Here is a 20443-nt window from a genome sequence, read left to right as displayed (position 1 = left end):
TGAGAGACTATGTTAATTGTTAATGATCGTCCAAACAAACAAACTGGAAAAGCCAATCAGTATTAACTAAAAAATATTCAAGTTCATACAATCACAAGATGCTCATCTTGTTAAGAGTACTTCTCTCATTAGTAGTTCATACTTATTACACGAAAAAAGTAACATACGAACAATATTAACGCTTTGACTACGAGAAATATATTAAACGGGAATTCTATCTCTCTTTTGCGAGTCTCTATTTAACACGTTGACTGTCTGTACCTACAAACGTGAATACCTCTCGAATGTCCATAGCAGGGTTTGAATAATAATCAATTGCAATTTTTTAATTAAATAATTGATTTAAACAACTTAATTCAATCAACTTAATTAATAAATATTTTGAATAAATGTAATTAAAAATTATTTAATTAAAATTGAATTAAGCAGAGTTAATCGAAAGTCGTTTAATTGACGATTGATATGAGCAAATTTAATCGAAGTTAAGATTTAATTAACGATTACTTTAAGCAGAATTAATTCAAAGCCATTTAATTGACGATTACTTTAAGGAAAATTAATTCAAGCTATTTAATTGACGATTTGTTTATGTCTTTAATGTTAAAAGACATTTATATAAAATTCAATTAATTATATAAGTAACACATATAAATAAACATATATATAAACCAATTTGTAGCGACAAATGCAATATACTAAATACTATTAACCTCATCAAAATGAGTTGCTTGTATATATAATAATGTATTTGTTAAGGTAATTCTATGAATAAATAATTTATAACGTAAATAAGAACAAATATGTATTCTTATTCAATGACGACAAAATAAAACAAATATATACCATAGGTATAAGTTAAAGTAATATACTAAAAACATAAAGCAGTTCAGCTAATTTGGCATTACCGGCATAACCCTTTCTGTAAATTCTGCTTAAAGTAATCATCAATTAAATGGCTTTGAATTAATTCTGCTTAAAGTAATCGTCAATTAAATACATATTTTTGATTAAATTTGCTCATATCAATCATCAATTAAATATCTTCGATTAAATTCGCTCATATCAATCGTCAATTAAATATCTTCGATTAAATTCGCTCATATCAATCGTCAATTAAATGACTTTCGATTAATTCTGCTTAACTCAATTTTAATTAAATAATTTTTAATTACATTGTTTGTAATTAATTGTCAATTAAAGATAAAATTAATTTTAAAAGTATTTAATTACTCGCAACCCTGGTTCATAGAGATAATAAAATGCACATAGCTTATTGATTATTTTGTAACATTTTGCAGTTAATTTCTATATGATCCACGCGTGGGTTAGCAGAATAGTCAATGTGATAATTCTGATTCTCTATTGCCTTCATAACGTAAAAATATAATTAATTACCTGCTGTACAGTTGCACCGTCCGTTCTCAGGTGAGCAAGTGGCACCATTCTTGCAGACACATTTCTGTTCACAATTCTCGCCGAAAGTGTTCTCAGGACATACTTCGCTACAATCCTCACCTCTGTATCCTGCCGCGCAAATACAAGTTCCATTTACAGGCGAGCATTGCGCATTATTCTTGCAGTTACAACGATTCTGGCAGCCCTTGCCATAGGTGTAGAATGGACAAGGCCTAGCGCAAGTGTCGCCATCCCATCCAGTCTTACAGATGCACTTCCCAGTCCAAGGATGGCACAGTTCTGTATTCTTGCTGTCGCAGTCGCAAACCTTAACAATAATTAACAAAAATATGTTTGCATTAAATAAAATATCAGTAAAAACTATCACAATACTCAGATGATATGGGTGATATAATCACCTCACATTTGGAGCCCCAATGTTCGTCATCGCAAATACGTTCATTGCAGTTTTCACCTTTCCAGCCAGGACTACACGAGCAACTACCATCAATTGCAGAACACTTTGCTTCATTTTCGCAGGTGCAGTTGTTGGTGCAGTTCAAACCAAACTTTCCGTCAGGACATATATTTAAACACTGTCAAAGATGATCAAAATTAGTAACTCAACGCAATCGAAGATTATGTTTAATAAAACACTCTATTCACCTTGTCGCCGTAGTATCCAGGCTTACATTCACATTCTCCTGTAACGTGATGACAACCACCTCCATTGTAGCAGTCACAGACTTGAGAGCAATTTTTCCCCCAGAAACCTTCCGGGCAACGATTCGCACAGACTGAACCCTATTGAAGGAGAATTCAATATAAACACGAATACAGCTTAAGAAGACTTTTACTGAGAGACCACTAAATATAGACCTCAGTAATATTGGAATACCAAAGGAAGATGCACAGATTGATATAGCAAAAAGAATCTTAGAAAAATGGAACCAAGAGTGGTTAATGACTAAACATACTGATCTCCACGAATCAAGAGAAAATATATTTTCAAAAAATCGTGCTATTTCTCTGCCACGAAGAGAAAAATTCTAATAACCCGATTAAGAATAGATCACACAAGACTAACATATAGCCACTTAATTACAAAAGAAAACCCCCCATACTGCACAAACTGCAGTACAAAAATCACAGTTAAACATATAATAGAAGAATGTCCATTGCACGATAATATACGCGAAACAGGAAGCCAACCAAACACCCTGAAGAACAGTTTAAACGACAAGAGTTGCATACTAAAAATCGTATCATATTTACAAAGGACAAGATTAGCAGAAGAAATATAAGCCACATATAGACAGGACACTACAATTAAATTATTAACTATTTTTTTTTATTATTAGATGCAAGAAATTTGTTATCTAAGTATACGTAATTATCTACGTAAATTATTTATGACTAACATATGTAATGTATAGAATGTAAAGAAAATGTAGTCTGTCTCACAAGAGCGTGTCGGCTATATTTTGTAAATATTTATATATTTGTACAAAGTTTTATATGAGTCGAATCTACACCTAAAACACTAATACGAATTTACCTAGTAAGATGCCCAATATCCTTCAATTAGCAATTATAGCTTGGTACCATCTCGACATCCTCTGTTAAGGTATATAAAAATGAAACCACACAAAAGACGATTACTTATGAACGATTTAAGGGTGCGCAGGACCCAGAGCCAAACTCCGAGTTGACTTCAACGACAGTCGCAGAAAAAGTAGAAAACTCCGGGACAAGGACAGAGAGAGCGATACAACAATTGCAGGAGAGACGAGGACAGGGCGATTAGGCTAGCATGATTCTTGTCAAGGATATTGAAGCAAAGAAGCAATATTTTCTAATAATTCTGGTTTCAAAATATTCCTTATACCTTGGCGCATGCCACTGTAAGGCCCGATTTTGGAAAAAGTGTTTGTAAACAAATTTATCCTATAAGAAAAAAAATACCATTCTTTTATTATTTACAAAGTGTCAAGACCGAAATTGCAAAATCGGGCGTTAGAATGGCATGCGGAGTGATGAAACAAAAGAAACATTGCATCAATATCCTCTCTACTAATTTGTCAAAAATTGTCTGGCATTGGCTCACCAAAGTAGTGACTGTGATTGGAGCAATACAGTGTTCGGTGGTGAATCTTCGTTTCGAGCTTGGTGTCCTATTAGACATGCTTGGTCTGTCCGTAGAAAAAGAATAATACAAAGAAGTGTGAAACACCCCATAAAAGTGCATGTTTGGAGTTGCTTTATCGCAAGAGGTTTTATGTTGGGACTTTATGTATCTTCACTCTCAATCTGAATGCACAAACAATGCTGAAATAATATTAAAGGGGACTTCTCACATCCATGAAACGTTGGTTCAATCAAACTAAACATTAGTGGATGTTGCAAAAAGATAATGACCCTAAACGTCTAAGTCGCTTCTGTAAAAGATGGAAAGGGGAAAACGCTGTTACCATACTATGGTGATAACTAGACTGTGGATTTTTATGCATTTATAGGAAGTTTGAATGCGTAAAAAATTACAAAATGCACACAATGTGCAAGAATATGAAAATAATGAAAATAAAGTTCACATTATAATATTTGCAGGGTAAAATAAATTCCTATTTAGGTTCAATTTCTGTAGGTGCGTTTGCAAAGATTTTATTTTGCATAAAGATCCGCAGTCTAGTGATAACGATGCTGTAATGTATGGTCCATAATGAAGTACAAACTAAGAGGAAGGTGTATTACCAAAATAAGAGCAATTTTACACCATATTTGAAAGATATGTAGGTCGTTTCCAGCATCTTACCCCAAAAAATTAATAGAAAACGTGTGGAGATGGTGCCAAGCTATAATTGCTAATGGAGGAGATTGGACACCTGACTAGGTAAATGCGTATTAGTGTTTCAGATGTAGATTCGACCCATTTTGCACAAATAAATTTTGCACAAATATATAAACATTTACAGAAATATAGCTGACACGCTTTTGTGAGACAGACTGTAATCCACAGTGGTCGCTAATGGGATAAATGCTGATGCGACATTAAATAAATTAAATAAAATAAAGGCTTTTGCGTATTGTCACTTTCATTGTAACGAATACTCACAATCCATCCAGAGGTGCAGTAGCAATCGCCAGTGGTAGGATTACAGTAACCACCATTCTGGCATTTACATTCCGACTTGCATTCGTCGCCGTGTTTCCCAAGCGGGCATAAATCGTCGCAACTAAGGGAAAGGATAATTAGTATGCATCGAAGACTAAATTTTAAACCCCTGACAATTGGCACAAGTGTATTTAGTGTACCGAAGAGGAACTTACAGAGGTCCCGTGTAGCCAGGAGCACAATGGCACTCGCCAGAGATGTGATGGCAGCTTCCACCATTCCTGCAGCGGCACTCTTCGCCGCACTCTAATCCATAACGGTCTGGAGAGCATTTCTGATCGCAGTGGTCGCCAGTCCAACCTCTGGTGCACTGACATTTGCCATCGAAGGGGTCGCAGGTGGCTCCATTCTGGCACATGCAGTCCCTCTCGCAAGATTTACCCCATTTCCCAGTAGGACACTCTGTTCAAATGCAAATATGTACTTACATTTCCATGATTATACCAGGTATGTAAATATGAAACCGGAATTATTATATACAAAATACACGTTTATTGTATGAAAATGATAAAAAATATTTAATTCGAAGTATTGCCCATTGCTAGCTATACATTTTTAACTGACTTCGAAAAGGAGGAGGTAACTCAATTCGACATGTATATTTTTTTTTAAATGTCTGTTCACCGGTTACGCCGATATGGCTTGACCAATCAGAATGGAACCTGTTGCATCTTGTAGAGCATGTTCCCCCGGTGATCCTGCTGTCAAACTTTTGCGATTTGTCATTTTTTACCCGTAGTTTGACCAAAAAACCGTGATTTTTAGGTATGCTTGCCGATTACGTCGAGATGGCTTGATGAATCGGAGTGAAACTTCTTGCATCTTGTCGAATATTTCTTCCAGTTGGTCGCGTAAAAGAAACATTTTGTGATTTGTCATTTTTTACCCGTTCTTTTTTTTTAAACAGAAACATTTTGTCTTGCTTCGTACTCCGAGACGGATGGACCAATCAGATTGAAACTTCTTGGAAGAGCATTTGCCATTTGGTCCCATAGCAAAACATTTGTCCTTGTCTTATTTTTTACTACTTTATATCACTTTTTATCGCAAAAAGCGTACTATTTCACGTATGTTTGGCCTGAAACCGATGAAATCGATGAAACCCCTTACATTTTACTGCCGGAGAGGTTTTCGCAATGATCACAGATGCAAAAATTTATGAATTTCTGTATTGTTTATAACTATTGTTATCGCAAAATTCCTATTATATGATGTAACTCGGTGAGGAAATTACCGAGCGCGATGGAACCTTCCGCATTTCATGATAGATGAATTCGTGATGTTCCCATTTGCAAAGTTTATAGACACTTTCATTGTTTAAAACCATTTGTTGGTGCGAAATTGCTATGCTCTGGTGTAGCTCAATAAGGAATTTACCAAACGCAATCAATCCTTTCACATGTATTCCTGATAATCTCATTTGCAACAATACAGGGTGTCCCAAAAATGTTGGATGTTCTTGAACGGGGTGTTTTGGGGGGTGGGGGTGGGGGGGGGGGGGGGGATGATTTGAAACAATTTTTCCTTAGCGAGAATGGTGTTCGAGGCTTCGTTAAGGAGATATTGACAGAAACATCCGACCAATCAGAGCGCGAGTATTTGCTTCGTTTGCGAAGTGGGAAATTTCTTACATTAATTCTGTCAACTCGACAAAATTCTGTTCGAGCAAAGATACCAAACAACTACCTACAGACACAAGTACCAAATTTAGTTTAACTATCTGTCGAAGGAACAAAAAATATGAACTGTAATTATACATACAGTATTTCCATGGGGAGAGTTTATACATTAGCAGTAATCAATTTTGCCGCCCCACCCCTCCAAAAAAGTCCCAAATCTACTCAAACTATATTTCCGTGTACATACTATATACATTAACTATTGATTCCTCATAGACAATAAACATGTATACATTGACAGCATTCAATATTGCCGCCTCTACCAAAAGCTAACCCAAACCGGAATTAAAAAATTTTTACATCTGCGCCGCCTCCGAAAAAGGTGCATTGCATTTAATATGATGTATTTAATAATTTAACCAAATTCATCAAACGATGGTGAATAACAATGCAGTTTAAATAGAAATAGTAATTTTCACACTTTTCACTGCATTTCCATATACTTTTAAGCAATTATATCTAGAGCTAGTGCGTATTCGTATAAATTAACTAGAAATTATTTCATACTTTTCATTGTACCTTTTTTGAAGTCGGTTAAATTTTTTTTCCAAAAAATTATTTTATTCCCATATCTCTGGCAATTTGTGGATGTCACGCCAAAAAAACTATTGCTTTTTTGAGGCAAACCAATTTTCGAGCTTTTTTAGTACATTTTTGTAAGAAGTGATGCGCTGCTGAACAAGTACGTGTCCTAGCAATACAAATAAGTAATAATCAGATGGAGCCAAGTCTGGCGAGTAAGCCGCATGCGGAAGTATTTCCCAATTAAACTCCTCAATCGTTTCCTAGACCGGTTTTGCTGTGTGTGATGGTGCATTATCGTGAAGCAAAATCACTTTGTGTTGCCTTGTGTTATATTCTGGACGTTTTTCACGCAGAGCTTGATTCAAATCGATGATTTGTTATCGGTAGGGTTCAGTATTAACGGTTTCGCCAGATTTTAGCAGCTCATAATAGATCACACCCTTCTGATCCCACCAAACAGAGCATTGTCTTCCATCCATAGCGATTTGGCCTTGCAGTGTATGTCGATGGTTCGTCTGGAGTTACCCATGATCTTGTACGCTTAGGATTTTCGAAATATATCCATTTTTCATCGCCAGTTACAATTCGATGGAGAAATAACTTTCTTTGGTACCTGGCGAGCAGCATTCGTCAAGTGGTTTTTCGGTTTTCCTGCTGTTTTTCATTCAGTTCGTGTGGAACTCATTTTCCCACCTTCTGGATCTTTCCCATGGCTTTTAATGCTTGCAATTCGTTGTCTCCAACTTTTTTTCGGTGGTCTTCCACGTTCTTCGTTTCTTACGTCAAAATCACCACTTTTGAATTTTCGAAACCATTCAATGCACTGTGATTTTCCAAGAGCATGTACCGTAAGCTTCTACAAGCATTTGATGCGATTCAGCAACAGTTTTCTTCAAATGGTAACAGAAAATCAATGCTGTCCACAAATCGTAGCTTCCAGGGACAAAATTCGACATACACTACGGTCCATGACTATTATAGCACCGCTACAATTTTCGTGCGTTCTGTAGATTTAATTAATAATTTCTAATTTTTAATAGTATCATGTGAAAGTGGGTAAAAATATGTTATAGCAATGATAAAACGGCGAACATAACATTTATTTAAGACAACTAATAATAATACTATAGATATTTCATAGGTGCACAACTATAGCGCCAATGGAATTATAACATAATAACAATATTAAATTATAATGTAATGATTAAATTATAATTTCAATGAATAAAAGGGAATGATTAAATAATGAGTAGGACCTCCTTTCTTCTCGATTAACTCAAAAATGCGACTTGCCATACTCTCAACTAGTTTTGAGTGTGCATAAATATACCAGCCATACCATCATATCCCATAAATGTACCATCGGATTTTGATCCGGGAAACATGCTGGTCAGTTTAATAAATTTATATTAAGTGTTTGAAACAATCTTAGTATTGCTCGATTTTTGTGTATTGGGGCATTATCTTGTCGATACGTCCAAGTAATGTGGTTCTTTGAATGAATAAACGGCAACAAATTGATCTCCAATATTTCAATGTGCTCGTAAACTATTCATTCTGGATGAAGGAAACGCTAATTCCAGCCTGCCACTCGAGCAAAACGCAGCCCATACCATTAACGTTCCCCCTCCAAAATTGCGTTTAGAGAAATATTTTGGGTCTCTTTGTAGGTCTCTCCAGTAACAATTGAACCCATCTGGGCCATCGAGATTAAACTTTTTCTTATCGGAAAATATTACCTAACACAGAACGTTAAATGGAGAAAAATAATGTCACCTCTTAATTTGTCGATTAACATTAAACTTAGATGATCTCAGTTTTTATTCATGTTTTCGCGGGCATATTCCATTCTTGCTATTTTGTGGCAGTTAGAAAGAACGGGTGCTGAAATTAGTTTTTGTCTGGCAACGTTTGGATTCCTTTTAGAGACATGTTGAATGGTCCAATGTGACACTTCGAGTCTACATTCCGCTGCAATTTCCTGACATGTTATGAAACTATTGCTCCCAATTTTAATAACCTGCCTCTCAGCACGTGGGGACAGTTTCTTCTTAGGTCCTCCTTTCTTATTTTGGCCATATTTCGACGGAATATGTAACAAATTTGATATTACTTTAGGAGATCTCCCAAGTTTACGTGCAATTTTCCTAATTCCCAGTTCTAGCTTGTTATAAGCCAAAATTTCACCTTGCTCTTTCTCAGTAAGATATTTACCGCGTGGCATTGTATTAATTAATAAGTAAAACTCTGAAGCAGATGAAAATTTTGTGACAAACACGTTTGAAGTGTGATGAAAATGACCGTGGTACTATAGTTTTGCACCGATTCTATAATGCTTTTCGACTTTATCTCGATACAGGCTTAGACTACTTCAGTATATTTCCTTTAAAATGAATTATTTACATCGTTTCTTCATATTATCCAACTACTTTCTTTGAATTTTTCTTTTATGTTTAAAAAATTTTAAGGATGCGCAGGAGCCAGAACAGAATTCCGAATTGACTTCAGAGACAGACGCGGAAAAGTAGGAAACTCCGGGACAAGGACAGAGAGGGCGATACAACAATTGCAGGAGAGACGAGGACAGGACGATTAGGCTAGCATGATATTTTTCAAGGATATTGAGGCAAAGAAGCAATATTTTCTAATAATTCTGGTTTTAATATATTCGTTACACTTTGGCGGATGCGACTCCAAGGCCTGATGTTGGAAAAAGTATATATAAACAAATTTCTTCTATAAGAAAAGAAAAACGTACTTTTATTGTTTATAAAGTTTTAAGGCCGAAATTGCAAAATCAGACCTTGGAGTCGCATCCGTCAAAGTGTAACGAATATATTAAAACCAGAATTATTAGAAAATATTGCTTCTTTGCTTCAATATCCTTGAAAAATATCATGCTAGCCTAATCGTCCTGTCCTCGTCTCTTCTGCAATTGTTGTATCGCCCTCTCTGTCCTTGTCCCGGAGTTTCCTACTTTTTCCGGGACTGTCGCTGAAGTCAACTCGGAATTCTGTTCTGGCTCCTGCGCACCCTTAAAAATATCAGTGGTGCTATAGTTATCCACCGCAGTGTATTTAACACTATTAAAAACAATGCTATTGTATGAAACTTGTATTGTTGTGTCTTGCAAATCGTTCTCAGATGTTAAAACAAAAAATTGGCGCCAATGACGCCGTTTGACGATAACTATTGTATATTGACAGCTAGGGCCATCTATGGGCAAATTCCGGTTTCATATTTACTTACCTGGTATACATATTTTATATAACACATTTTTAAATCTATTTAAAAACTCTTCATTTTTTCTGGTGTGATCTTTAGAGTGCGGTCCTGCGTCGTCATTTCGAGCAGCACATCGCATAGATGAAGAATATCGTGCTTACTGAAATCGCATAACGGGCCTCCATATCCTGACTCACACTTGCAAAAGTCAGGTGCCATGCAAGTGCCATGAACGCAGTCCTCGGAGCAGATAGGTATGCAACGATCACCAGCGGTAGTCTCCGTGTAGCCTTTGCAACATTCCTCCACCGGCCTCTCCTTGACTAATTCCTGATGAAAGAAAAACACATCTATATAGTATCGAATACAAGTTTCCCTTTAATTGTAAATCAATGAATATTTCAATTCGGTCACCTGTTCTTTGAACACCGTCTTGTACACGACTTTGTATTTGGAGCATCTTGGTGGAAAGCTGAAGCACCAAGTGTTCTCCCGTACCGTGTAAGGTTTCTGCTCCGATATCTTCACCGTTACCGTGTACCTGACACCAGCAGAGTGTTAAAACAACGCGTTAGAGGCTATTGTAAAAAAGTACGTCGTTAAGGGATGTACTCGTTTCACACAAAAACAAGTTTATTACTTTCTACTTTTGCTTTTATTTTTAAAAGGTATCGAAAATGTATCTTGAAAATTATTTGTAAACATTCGAAAAGGGAACGATAGAAGAATAGAAAATTTGGAATTTTACATTAAACACGACCGTTTACAAACTCTTGTATACAGTACTTACGATGCAATACATGAATTATATTTATTATTCAACTTGGTACCACGTAAAATATTTTTGCATTTAATTGAAAAAAGTGTCTCTAAGACTAGTCGTTTGTTCAATTACAATAGAAATAGTTACAAATGAACTTTGGTAGGTTTAATGTTAATATGTGAACCACAATGAGTTTAATTGTTTCGCTTACGTCTTTTGTATGGTGCATATATTGGGTCCTTCGAGAGCATGAGCTATTCCTAGAATGGCAATCGAAGCTACCAACCAAATCAACGAAGCCATCCTGGCTTAACACTCTTAAAATAATAAACAGCTATTGTATGTACATATAGCTTCAGGAGCTTCGTATGTTCCGAGTGTTCAGCATGACTCTGTATCTGAAAAAGAAAAATAATTATTTCATTACGTTCGTGAATCATAAAGGTGTGAGGCACTATCTTTCTCGAACAAAAAAAAAGAAGAAACACGCTTGCAAACGTGAGATATCTGTTGCGATATCGGGAAATGCGTGATGCCGGAATGTTGCGACAAAAAAGTTACATGGGATTCATGAAAAGGCTTCGGTAATGCAGAATAAAGTGTGCATGATCCTGATGTGTTCGTCATTTCTTCGAAGAAACCATTACTGACTTTAGACTCTGTACCTCGATTGCAATTTAACGGCGTCGATCATTTCCATATTGTGCCACGCGAGAAATTCCATAATCGTTAAAAAGGAAATGGTCGACGAGTGTCGACTTCTTTTAAATTTTTAATTTGTTCAACTCGTTTAGCTAAGTATCTAACTTAGACACAGGTTCATTTATAAGCATTTAAACTGTCGTCTACACTTTTATAAATAAAATATATGTATGTGGAAAATTCCATCTTGATCGGATCGAGTTACATAAAAAAAAATAGGAATTTTGCAATAACAATTGCTATAAACATTAAGAAATTCAAAAAATTTTCCAAATGACATCGTCATTAAATCGTCTGACAATATACAGGGTGTCCCAAAAATGTTGGAGGTCCTTGGAAGGGGTGATTCGGGAGGTGATTTGAAACAACTTTTTCCTTAGCGGAAATGTTGTTCAAGGCTTCGTTGAGGAGATATTAACGGAAAACACTGATCAATCAGAGCGAGCGTATACCGTTGGAGCGGACGCGCTCTCCGACCAATCAGAGGGCGAGTATGCCAGTGGAGCGCTCGCGGTAGCGTAGGCTGTGTGCTAGGCGGCCGACCAATCAGAGCGCGAGAATGCCAATGGAGCGCCCGCTGATTGGTCGGGGGTTTCTGTTAATATCTCCTTAACGAAGCCTCTGACAACATTTTCGCTAAAGAAAAATTTGTTTCAAATCACCTCCCTAATCACCCCTTTCAGTTATAAAAAAAGAATTTCCCAACAAAAGGACGCAATACTTGTTTATTGTATTTCAAATCACTTCCCGAACCACTCCTTTCAAAGTGTTACAACATTTTTGGGACACCCTGTATATATACATATGAAAAATCTGTATTAAGTAGTTACAAAAAAAAATTTTCCAACAAAAGGACGCAATAATTGTTCATTCTATTTCTCGATATAATATCTATTTATTTTTATAATTTTATAATATAAAATTTCTTTTTCCTCGCTCTACTTTGAGAGGCACTGTTTTAAGTAATACAATCATTCGTTAATTTACTCATAAACCGAGAAACTGGACGACCTTTCGAATGAATACGCAACGCGTTAACTTCCTTTCGATCTTTGCTAGTTCGCTATTTTAATAGAAGCGTTACATAAACGAGAAACACTCTGCTTTTTCCCTACTTCGATACGAGAATTGTACAAGTCATAAAGCTTTAAGAACCTTGAATCGTGGCCTTAACGTTCCATAATCCGCCCCTGGTGTACGAGTAACGCTTTAAAAATCGTTAAAGCGATTTTCATTCATCTAGAAGCGAACGCTGATGAGTAAGTCTAATGAGCACGTACTCGTACTACGTGTCCCGATCATCGTACGTCACGAGAGTTTAGAAAAAATTGTACACGACCATTGAAGGCTGATTACCACTTCCGGATTGTCGTCTTCAATTCGACGAATAGAAAGTTTAACGTCGAGCACTGCGAAAAATAACATATGTCCCACGTCAATATGCCGGAAGATTGAAAATAATATCGCAATTTGAATCGTCTGTGATCTGTTTATTTTTCTGGCTACGTTAATTCTATTTAATAGATTGCAGGTCTACGAAGGGTGAGCGACGCGTTATCGCCTTGAAACGCTTTCTGAACCGTACTGTTCGTGGTAAAAATCACTTTAGTGAGGCTTGACGATAATAAATATAATATTAGCGAAGTCAGATAATATTATAAGTTACGTATAACTACTATTTTTGAGCAAGAAGGCAATCGTAACATTGTTCTATTTTTTTAATGACATTTATTCCTGTAGCTTATATGTATATTGGGCTGTCTGGAAAGTCCATGCCGATTTTTAGTAGGCGACACAGGATCTGAATATATCGGAATGGCTGAAAACAAATAACATGTGTACATTCGTTAAAAAGTGGAAAGGTTGTGGAACAGGATGGTACATATATAATTCAATAAATATACATCAAAATTCAAATATGCCTTTGAATTTTTCTTAAAAATAGGCACGAACTTTCCGAACAATCCAATATTTAAAAAAAAAAAAAAATTGTAGGTATAAAATGTGAAGTATACTTTTCTAAACGACATTCTGTTTTCGAGAAACTCGAGTCCAGTAATAATTTTTGTTGACATTTCTACTTGTAACTGAAAAATAGTATGATACTATTATCATTATTAGTGTATCCAGGATATCTCAAATGTTCTGAAATACAAACGCTACATCAAACACATAGTAGCTTAAATTTGTCAGTTACGTATCAGTGAATTAATTACGCGTTAATTCAATAACGCGCGATATGTTCGATGATTAACATAACAGCTGTCCGAGGCAAGTGACGTATTATACATTCACGAAGACCAAGACAAAGTGAAACTTGGAAGTGCCGTCTAAAGAAAAGGTACAACAAATATTTCTGCTTAAAGTGACCATAACGATATTGTTATTATTTACTGGCCTTTAGGTCTATTCGGGATGTCGAGAAATGACCAGTGTAGTCAATTTAGGGTTTATAATGTCTTTGAAAATGACATAGTAAACTGCTTGAACGCCATCTGGAGTTCCCGAGCAGGGCCGGTTTTAGCAATATTGGCGCCTCGGGCAAGATTATCGTGGCGCCCCGTCAGGGGTATATACAAGGTGTCCCCAAAATGTTGAAGTTCTTTAAAAAGGGTGGTTCGGGAGGTGATTTGGAACAACATTTTCCTTAGCGAAAATATTGTCCGAGGCTTCGTTGAGGAGATATTAACAGAAAACACCGACTAATCAGAGCGCGAGTATTCCAATGGAGCGTAGGCTACGCGCTAGGCGGCCGCACTCAACACTACTACGGCCGCTCCACCGGCATACTCGCGCTCTGATTGGTCAGTGTTTTCCGTTAATATCTCCTCAACGAAGCCTCGGACAACATTTTCGCTAAGGAAAAAGTTGTTTCAAATCACCTCCCGAATCACCCCTTTCAAGGTGTTACAACATTTTTGGGACACCCTGTATATCGGTATATTCGTATACTAGGGACACCGGACTGCGACACCCCAAAAAGTCTGGCGCCCCGGGTGGATGTCCATCATGTTGCCCCCCCCCCCCACCCCCCACCCCCGGCCCTGTTCCCGAGACGTTCTACGACGAAACCGTCTCGAGCCCGATTGTTTTCAACGTTAATTTTGGGAGCTCCGATATATCTTAAAAGGATAACACGCCAACGTTGGAACACATTAGCGCAGAAACCGTTCGACAAAGACTCTGAATCACGGACTACGATCCCAGTGTCACGTTTTTGTCGCAAAGTGACTGTCGGGCATGAATCATGCGCGAACGTGTGTAAATCGAGTATCGAATGACTCCTGCGACCGGAAGTAGCAAGTGTCAACTCGCTGCGAGTCTCGAAAAAGAATTTCGATATGGTGCTCGGTTTATCGGTACGTTTGGATGTTTTGGTTGGTCGATAAGATACTGGAGATTCGTAATTGACGTTGCAGAAGCTAAACAGTGTTTATCTTCGGAGGTTCGAAGGATCACGATGAGTCAATAAAGTTCATCGGGTAAATTAATATTTGCAGGCTCTTATGGACTGTAACATGATTATAGTCTTTAGCAATCTTGTACATGGATAAAATAATTACGTTATGCGTGTGCACAAAAAATACGCGAGTACAGTCGCGTGTAATAATAAAGAATTGATATTTAACGTCAATATGATTGATATAATATATATATATATATAAACTAATACACAAACTCCTACACGAAATTAATCAGTGAATTATTAATTAATAAAAAAGACTGAATGTAGAGCACTGGAGGACGTCATATAGTTTATTTTGACTAAGTCTACCAGAGATGGGCAAACGCGTCGCGATTGATGTAAATACTTGGCGTCGATTCTTATGTCGCGCTCAATATAATAAATGGTGCATGTTCATCAGTAAAGATTCTTGTGATGTGATTAACCCCACAGTCTCTCTGTAGCTACCGCTATCTGTGTTTTCATTCTTCTATTCCCTCTCGAAAATTGAAATTTGCCTGCAATTAATGGCATATTCAATCTAGACAGGAATTTCTTTGAATACATTTTGCACGTCTGTTAATATTAACCTATTCTGTAATTCTTTTCTAGCCACGTAAAGGTCGGTCGTCGCGCGCAGAATATAAACGGCGTAGAACGAAGAAGGAAGAGTGTTGTCTTCGCGGATTCATTCAAGGCTACTTGTCCCGGATAAAGAATGCCGAGTGGTGCTTGAAATTCGCTCTACATTCGCTTCCCGTCTTCCTAAGCTATTTTTCAGGCTCGATTCCCCTCTGCGAAGGCTCTGATCCTACGTGACCTTTTGCGAGATAGGTTTCGTCGATTCTGCGTGGGCTGAACAGTTGCTTAAACGCTAACTACCCACATGTTTCTGACACGGTAACCGCCGGCAGCCTATTCCCAATATTAGAATGCTTACACGGGGCAATAAACGCGTATTAACGATGCGCTTCGCATAATTATGTATACGTAACAGGGTTGCGAGTAATTAATTACTTTTAAAATTAATTTCCGTCTTTAATTAACAATTAATTACAAACAATGTAATTAAAAATTATTTAATTAAAATTGAATTAAGCAGAATTAATCGAAAGTCATTTAATTGACGATTACTTTAAGCAGAATTAATTCAAGCTATTTAATTGACGATTTGTTTATATCTTCAATGTTAAAAGACATTTACATAAAATTTAATTAATTGTATAAGTAACACATATAAGGTTATTAGATGCTGTTATTAGATGGATGCCAGATATATCCGGCGCTCGTACAGAAAGAGTTATGCCGGTAATGCCAAATTAGCTGAACTACTTTATGTTTTTAGTATATTACTTTAACTTATACCTATGGTATATATTTGTTTTATTTTGTCGCCATTGAATAAGAATACATATTTGTTCTTATTTACGTTATAAATTACATTATTACATTATTATATATACAAGCAACTCATTTTGATGAAGTTAACAGTATTTAGTATATTGCATTTGTCATTACAAATTGGTTTATATATATGTTTATTTATATGTGTTACTTATATAATTAATTGAATTTTATATGAATGTCTTTTAATATTGAAGATATAAACAAATCGTGAATTAAATAGCTTGAATTAATTCTGCTTAAAGTAATCGTGAATTAAATATATTCGATTAAATTTGCTCATATCAATCGTCAATTAAATATCTTCGATTAAATTCGCTCATATCAATCGTCAATTAAACGACTCTCGATTAACTCTGCTTAATTCAATTTTAATTAAATAATTTTTAATTACATTTATTCAAAATATTTATTAATTAAGTTGATTGAATTAAATTTGTTTAAATCAATTATTTAATTAAAAGATTGAAATTGATTATTATTCAAACCCTGATACGTAATGTGTTAAGATTATTCTTTGGCAGCATAGCGTGGTTAACAATGAAGAGTATAAAATAATTTTGTGGAAAAAAATTTAACCGACTTCAGAAAAGGTACAGTGAAAAGTATGAAATAATTTCTAGTTAATGTATATGAATACGCACTAGCTCTAGATATAATTGCTTAAAAGTATGGGAAAATCCAGTGAAAAGTGTGAAATAATTTCTATTTAAACTTCATTGTTATTCACCGTCGTTTGATGAATTTGGTTAAATTATTCAATACATTATATTAAATGCAATGCACCTTTTTCGGAGGCGGCGCAGATGTAACAATTTTTTAATTCCGGTTTGGGTTAGCTTTTGGTAGAGGCGGCAATATTGAATGCTGTCAATGTATACATGTTTATTGACTATGAGGAATTAATAGTTAATATATATAGTATATACACGGAAATATAGTGTGAGTAGATTTGAGGCTTTTTTTGGAGGGGAGTGGCGGCCATATTGATTACTGCTAATGTATAAACTCTACCCATGGAAATACTGTGTGAATAGGTTTGGGATAGTATTTGGTGGCGGCGGCGATATTGAATAGTGTTAATGAATATGATGTCAAAGTGGATGTAATGATAGCAATAAATAAAAACAATATTTTTTGTTTTTCCGACAGAAAGTTAAACCAAGTTTAGCAATTTTTAATATACTTAATTCTAAATTTTGCGCCGCCTCCGAAAAAGGTGCATTGCATTTGATATGATGTATTTAATAATTTAACCAAATTCATCAAACGAGGGTGAATAACAATGCAGTTTAAATAGAAATTATTTCACACTTTTCACTGCATTTTCCTATACTTTTAAGCAATTATATCTAGAGCTAGTGCGTATTCATATACATTAACTAAAAATTATTTCATGCTTTTCACTGCATTTTCCCATACTTTTAAGCAATTATATCTAGAGCTAGTGCGTATTCATATGAATTAACTAGAAATTATTTCATACTTTTCACTGCAACTTTTTTGAAGACGGTTAAATTTTTTTTCCAAAAAATTATTTTATTTCACTCTTTTTAGTGGCAATCTACAACCAATAGGTTTCATGCAATACCAACAGTTATGAGCAATATACAAGATGATCCAAAAACGTTGAAGGTCCTTGAAAAGACTTGTTCCGCGGGGGAGGGGGGGTTGAAACAATTTTTCCTTAGCGAAAATGTTGCTCGAGGCTTCGTTAAGGAGATATTCTGACAGAAACAGAAACTCGCGCTCTGATTGGTCGGGGGTTTCTGTCAAAATGTCTCCATAACGAAGCCTCGAACAACATTTTCATTAAGAAAAAATTGTTTCAAATCCCCGCCCTAAAAACCCCATTCAAGGACACTCAACATTTTTTGGACACCCTGTATAATTGCAAATGGGATTATCAGGAATACATCTGCAACTACATGCGAAAGGATTGATTGCGTTTGGTAAATTCGTTGTCGAGCTGCATCATATAATAGGAATTTTGCGATAACAATAGTTATAAACAATACAGAAATTCATAAATTTTTGCATCTGCGGTCATTGCGAAAACCTCTCCGGCAGCAAAATGTAAGGGGTTTCATCGATTTCATCGGTTTAAGGCCAAACATACGTGAAATAGTACGCTTTTTGCGATAAAAAGTGATATATTGTGGTAAAAAATAAGACAAGGACAAATGTTTTGCTATGGGACCAAATGGCAAATGCTCTTCCAAGAAGTTTCAATCTGATTGGTCCATCCGTCTCGGAGTACGAAGCAAGACAAAATGTTTCTGTTTAAAAAAAAAAACAGGTAAAAAATGACAAATCACAAAATGTTTCTTTTACGCGACCAACTGGAAGAAATATTCGACAAGATGCAAGAAGTTTCACTCCGATTCATCAAGCCATCTCGACGTAATCGGCAAGCATACCTAAAAATCACGGTTTTTTGGTCAAAATGCGGGTAAAAAATGACAAATCGCAAAAGTCTTGACAGCAGGATCACCGGGGGAACATGCTCTACAAGATGCAACAAGTTCCATTCAGATTGGTCAAGCCATATCGGCGTAACCGGTGAACAGACATTTAAAAAAAAATATACATGTCGAATTGAGTAACCTCCTCCTTTTCGAAGTCGGTTAAAAATAAGAAGAAACACATTTACATCTTAATATTAGGTTGTCCCAAAAGTTTCTTCCATTTCCTTAAATAGTAATGTTAGTAGTAATAGTACATACACAACATTTTAATAGCAATGTTAGTAGTAATAGTCCATGCACAACATTTTAATAGCAATGTTAGTAGTAATAGTCCATGCACAACATTTTATGTATAATGTTTCATTATTGAATTGCGTACAATTCATTTTGCTCCATTACAATTATGACATTAACATCTAAGAAATTAGGTTGTCTAATTCTATACATAAACAATGCCACATGAAATAACTGAATACAAGTCACGGAAGAAACTTTTGGGACAACCTAATATATTTATACGTTGTTAAACTGAACAGATTATAAATACAAAAAAGTAAAAAAATTACGCCAAGTACATGAAACAGTGGAGGACTCAAGGAGTTACCATTGAAAAATAGAAGATCCCCATAACAAACTACAAGAAAATAGAAAAAGATGTGAAATCGAAATGAGCTGCTAGATGATTTGCCTAGATTTCCGCGGCCTGGAAGTCAAATGCTTGGCGTGGCCAGGCAAGGCATTCTCAGATCATCAATACCCATACTTTCTCTCTCACAGACTTTCAGGTAATTTGTCAATTTAAAACTCTGACAATATTATGAGTACACTTTTATTGTATTGCGTTTTAAAATATGTCTAAGGTCATTCATCGACGCCAATACCTTTACTCTCGCAAGCTTTCAGATAATTTGTCAGTTTAAAACTCTGACAATATGAGTACACTTTCATTATTTTGCGTTTTAAAAGAATTCTTATTCATCGACACCTTGACCTTGCCTGGCCACGCCAAGCATTTGACTTCTAGGCCGCGGAAATCTAGGCAAATCATCTAGCAGCTCATTTCGATTTCACATCTTTTTCTATTTTCTTGTAGTTTGTTATGGGGATCTTCTATTTTTCAATGGTAACTCCTTGAGTCCTTCACTGTTTCATGTACTTGGCGTAATTTTTTTACTTTTTTGAAGTTGTTTATCAGATCTCACTTCTTTTTACAAATAATTTATTATATAGAATCTATTTTAAATTTATAAAAATAAAATTGATATTTTTGTAAACTCTACATAAGAAGTCTAAATTATTTGTTTCTTTAATTGAATAGAGTAAAATAAAGAGAGAGGGGATAACAAAAACGAATATATATGTACGTGGACCGATTTTATTGATTTTGGTTTTATTCGAAAGCTTATGTACGGTTTACATAAGAAAAATGCCTTTAAATTTAGAAAATATTGCAGGCGTGTTGAGATATTCATGAAAGAAGTTTCAGGTTAGGTTGGAATGGACCATCTCTCCTGTAAAAGATACGTGGTAGCTTCAACGCCAGTATATACTCGGTGACGGATAATGTTTCCTGTACTTGGCACCGAGACGCTACCGCGTCTCTAAATACAAGCATGAATACATAGAAGAACCGGTAGAGCGAAAAAAAAATTGGATGGGCTACTG

General features: G+C 35.7%; 1 protein-coding gene across 5 annotated transcripts in view; it reads right to left on the bottom strand.

Moving 5' to 3' along the window:
• Positions 1-20443, bottom strand: part of LOC128875612 (protein draper) — a 54946-nt gene that overhangs the window by 4992 nt on the left and 29511 nt on the right. For 3 of the 5 annotated variants that reach the window (XM_054121342.1, XM_054121343.1, XM_054121345.1), the window contains exons 2-9: positions 10971-11157; positions 10411-10537; positions 10158-10326; positions 4723-4969; positions 4508-4628; positions 2062-2199; positions 1815-1991; positions 1396-1723 (exon numbers count right to left, since the gene is read on the bottom strand). In XM_054121342.1, coding sequence (XP_053977317.1) covers positions 1396-1723; positions 1815-1991; positions 2062-2199; positions 4508-4628; positions 4723-4969; positions 10158-10326; positions 10411-10537; positions 10971-11062 — 1399 coding nt within the window. In that variant the 5' untranslated portion in view covers positions 11063-11157. Of the gene's footprint in view, positions 1-1395; positions 1724-1814; positions 1992-2061; positions 2200-4507; positions 4629-4722; positions 4970-10157; positions 10327-10410; positions 10575-10970; positions 11158-20443 lie in introns of those variants that run through there. The other 2 variants (XM_054121346.1, XM_054121344.1) reach the window with 2 other exon arrangements.

This window comes from Hylaeus volcanicus, chromosome 4 (genome assembly GCF_026283585.1).
Source record: "Hylaeus volcanicus isolate JK05 chromosome 4, UHH_iyHylVolc1.0_haploid, whole genome shotgun sequence".
Taxonomy (NCBI): Eukaryota; Metazoa; Arthropoda; class Insecta; order Hymenoptera; family Colletidae; genus Hylaeus; species Hylaeus volcanicus.
Note: the sequence above shows the minus strand (reverse complement) of the source record. Positions and strands in the feature narration are given on the sequence as shown.